This window comes from Sphaeroforma arctica (genome assembly GCF_001186125.1).
Source record: "Sphaeroforma arctica JP610 unplaced genomic scaffold supercont1.3530, whole genome shotgun sequence".
Taxonomy (NCBI): domain Eukaryota; class Ichthyosporea; order Ichthyophonida; genus Sphaeroforma; species Sphaeroforma arctica.
The window spans coordinates 1-3,347 of record NW_014037028.1 but is presented as its reverse complement, the minus strand read 5'-3'; the positions used below and the strand labels follow the sequence as shown (position 1 = coordinate 3,347).

The following is a 3,347-nucleotide window of genomic DNA, read 5'->3' as shown; positions in this document are numbered from 1 at the left end:
TATATATATATATATATATATATTAATATATATAAATTTATATATATTTAGATATATATAGTATAAATATAACCTATTATGTGATATTTGGTGGATGAATACGGCTCATTGATACAATTTGTTTCGTCTAAAACTGTTGACTTATAGATGTGCTATTTATTTCTATATCATATGAGCTAATTAATTGTGAATATAACAATTTATTATTATCGTATATATTGATCTGAGTTTTAATTTATGTGATGCGAACAATTTCACCAACCGTGAATCCTCCAATGCCGGTCTATGCTACTTCTGTTTAGTCTTACATCATGACAATCTTCACAGAAAAATCCTACAATTTGCTATGTCTGGATGATCTCAAGGGACTCTGTAAAGCGAGAAACCTTGTCGTTAGTGGATCGAAGAATGTCTTGGTGCAGCGACTTGTGCTTGCTTCCACCAGGAGCGCTGAGCAGGCTGCTACATCCGATGCCGTAGAGCAGTATGTGGCAGATGTGTAATTCGTATATCAAATGGAAGCTGAACGATGATCGGATGGTGTTGTTCGCACCGTCAGTGTTCCTTTGTGCTCCTTGTCTGTCTGCGCGCGAATGATGTCGCTTGTTTGCATGTAGTTCTGAGCAGGTGTATGATTGAATCGAAGAGAAAGTTCCGCGAAATTCCTTGGATGTACTGAAAGCAGATTACTGCTTTACAAATTCTACGATGGATGTGAATAGAGAAATACACATGATACATGGATCAACTGTACTACAGTGTTAAATGATAGTTGCAAGAATGATCATTTATATTTTCATTACCGCAATTCTTATATTCAAAGAAGCGATCAGCGTGCTGCATATACTGCTATGAGCTAGACGACTTGAAGGATTTATGCCGTGTCAAGGGCCTGTCCATCACTGGCAAGAAGGGCGAGCTGGTCGGTCGCTTGCTGTCCACAGGGTATGCGTGTGCCCGGGTTGGATTGTTCTGTGTCAAAATTGAGAATTATTGCCGTATGAATAAACGAGGCTTACGCCCTCGTCGTGATCCTATGTTACTGGCAATCATGTCATTTCTGAATATTGTCAATGTCACATGTGAGGTCTTTAGATACTCAATAGTCCCTATTACACTTTTTTCATACTCGGTATCTATGGTGCAGTGCAAAGTGTTACACTTCGTACGTCAAGTCATTCTCATAGCTGTCCTTGAACTCAGTGGGAACGCAGCGAACTTGCATAGAGTATTTGAGTCCGATTTCTTCGCCCGCATTAAATATTCAAATTCACGGATTGTAAAACGCAGGGACAGTAGCGCGAATACAAGTGGTGCCGTCATCTACAACATTTCCATCGGCGGAAGCCACACCCAAGTAGCCACACACGCCGCGAAGGCGCCATCGACCACCAAATCCACACCCGTGTACGAGGCTATGAATCTTGACCAACTCAGGCAGGCATGCAGAGAAAAGGGGTTGCAGGTAGGAGGCCGTAAGGACCAGCTACTCGCACGACTACACGCGGGACAGAATGTACCGGCGGGTCCGTCAACGGCGACTAATAAGCGTGATGCGGCTGGAGATTTTTCGAGGGTAGGGCCTGCGAAGAAAATCAGGACCGATTCTGTTGAGAGTGCCGGCGGGGTTGCACGCGGTGCTTCGGGTGTAAGTGGCTATCAAGGCAACGGGATGGACAGGTACTCACTCATAGAATCGCCACATAAACATTCACCGATTGACAGGCGAGCCTACGGTAGTAATAGTGCGACTGATTGGCGAGACGAATCGCGTGCCGCTTACTGACGCTCGGCATACACCGACGTCAGACATGAGTCATCAAGCAGGTACGGAGCACCGGACAGTGGTAGATACGCGCAGGAACGATCAGCGTCCCCCCTCGACGCTACGATCGCAGAGACACCCGGTCCCCTGAACCCGTGCGGTACGAAACCAAGGCTAAACGCGAGTATATGCGGAAGGATGAGTACAAGTCAAAGCCCAAGCAAGAGTACGCTCGCAGAGAGGAGTATCAGCCCAAGAAAGAGTACAGGCCTAAGAAGGAGTACAAGCCTAAGGCTGAGTATGCACGCGATTCGTTTGCATCTGAGTCACCTGCCAAGCCGAGCTTCGTGTTCTTAGATAATGTCGATGGCGACTATGACACAATTCAGGTGAGCGGAGATAAATTCACCATCAAAGATCAACTGAGGCAAAAGTTCCACGCGCTATGGGACAAGGCAAAACGTGCATGGAACGTTTCTCGCTAGGATAAGCACCGGGTGATTTCGTTTGTGCTGGATGAGGGAAAGCTGTATCGAGATCGCACGCGCTAGAGCGAGTGTAACACTCTTTGATCGGCGCACATATGCGGTACGCGTATAATTGTTCTACTAGAAATGTGTATCTGCTGTGATCACAACCGGAGCTGCATGCTTGATAGTGTTATCAGTACGAATTAGAAAAGTGATTTCAAGGGCGATCAATATCGGGTACTATTGGGAAGGACATTGTATTGAATTGCCGTGTCGTTTAAATTGAGGATTGGACATTAGCATGCAAGTCGTGACGGTAGCACATAAACGTACGTACACACACACCTATCTACATAATGCGTACGTATGTGTTTGTGTATGTGATATTTTGTGTGTAGGTTAAAAGATTGCTATGTATAAGTAGGTTGGCCTTGAACATCTGGATACCCCCAATGATTATGACTGGTAAATAAATATTCTGCTTTAGTACGATCATCAGCAAGCGCACAATATGGCTCGAATTTACTGCAAAACAATATCTAAATGACTCGAGGCCAGGCGTACATAACATGCAACAATGTACAACCATAAATTTCTAGGGTCTTCTTCGAGCGTAAAGTAAGAGAAAATTCACCTGTACTATTGAACGTCATATAAATTTCGTCACTTAAGGACACACGCGGAAGCATTGCGGAAAGGTGAGGTGTTATGCTTGTCATGTTCTCATATCGGTTACACATTTACATATGGATTTCGAGATCAATTGTTCTTCTCGGATTCGCATATAAGCGTGATTGCCGATTTAAAAGGAACAAACGACGGCCGGCAGTGCGTTTAGCCATATTGAATTGTTCTCGAGAGGGTCATGTACAATCCAAATCAAATGCGAATTTACACATACGAAGATACACATGAATATAAACATACAAATGCTAGATGTAAATATGAATCGGATACATGCGCTATTGATAGATTCTTGCCCAGTCGGGTTGCAGGGGTCGAGTTTTTGATTCTGCTGCGAGACCTGCAGAAAGATACATTTGAATATAAATGTGAGTATCTTTTTACATACCTGAACAGAAATTTAAAAATATGACATATGCAAAGACAAG

At 43.7% G+C, this 3,347-nt stretch overlaps 2 protein-coding genes across 2 annotated transcripts; both read left to right on the top strand.

The window, feature by feature from the left end:
* Positions 1-823: 823 nt before the first annotated feature.
* SARC_13639 (hypothetical protein) lies at positions 824-1,786 on the top strand (the record flags this gene model as incomplete). Its single annotated transcript, XM_014292232.1, has 2 exons — positions 824-945; positions 1,291-1,786. Coding segments are annotated over 2 exons (618 nt in total), but the record flags the coding sequence as incomplete, so codon positions are not given.
* Positions 1,787-1,854: 68 nt separating this feature from the next.
* SARC_13638 (hypothetical protein) lies at positions 1,855-2,722 on the top strand. The gene has a single exon (XM_014292231.1). The coding sequence runs from the start codon at positions 1,954-1,956 to the stop codon at positions 2,248-2,250; it is 297 nt and encodes a 98-aa protein (XP_014147706.1). The 5' UTR covers positions 1,855-1,953; the 3' UTR covers positions 2,251-2,722.
* The last annotated feature ends 625 nt before the right edge of the window (positions 2,723-3,347 follow it).

Bases quoted from the DNA above. Each gene is read 5' to 3' on its own strand.
- SARC_13638 (XM_014292231.1), top strand. From the start codon at position 1,954: ATGCGGAAGGATGAGTACAAGTCAAAGCCCAAGCAAGAGTACGCTCGC.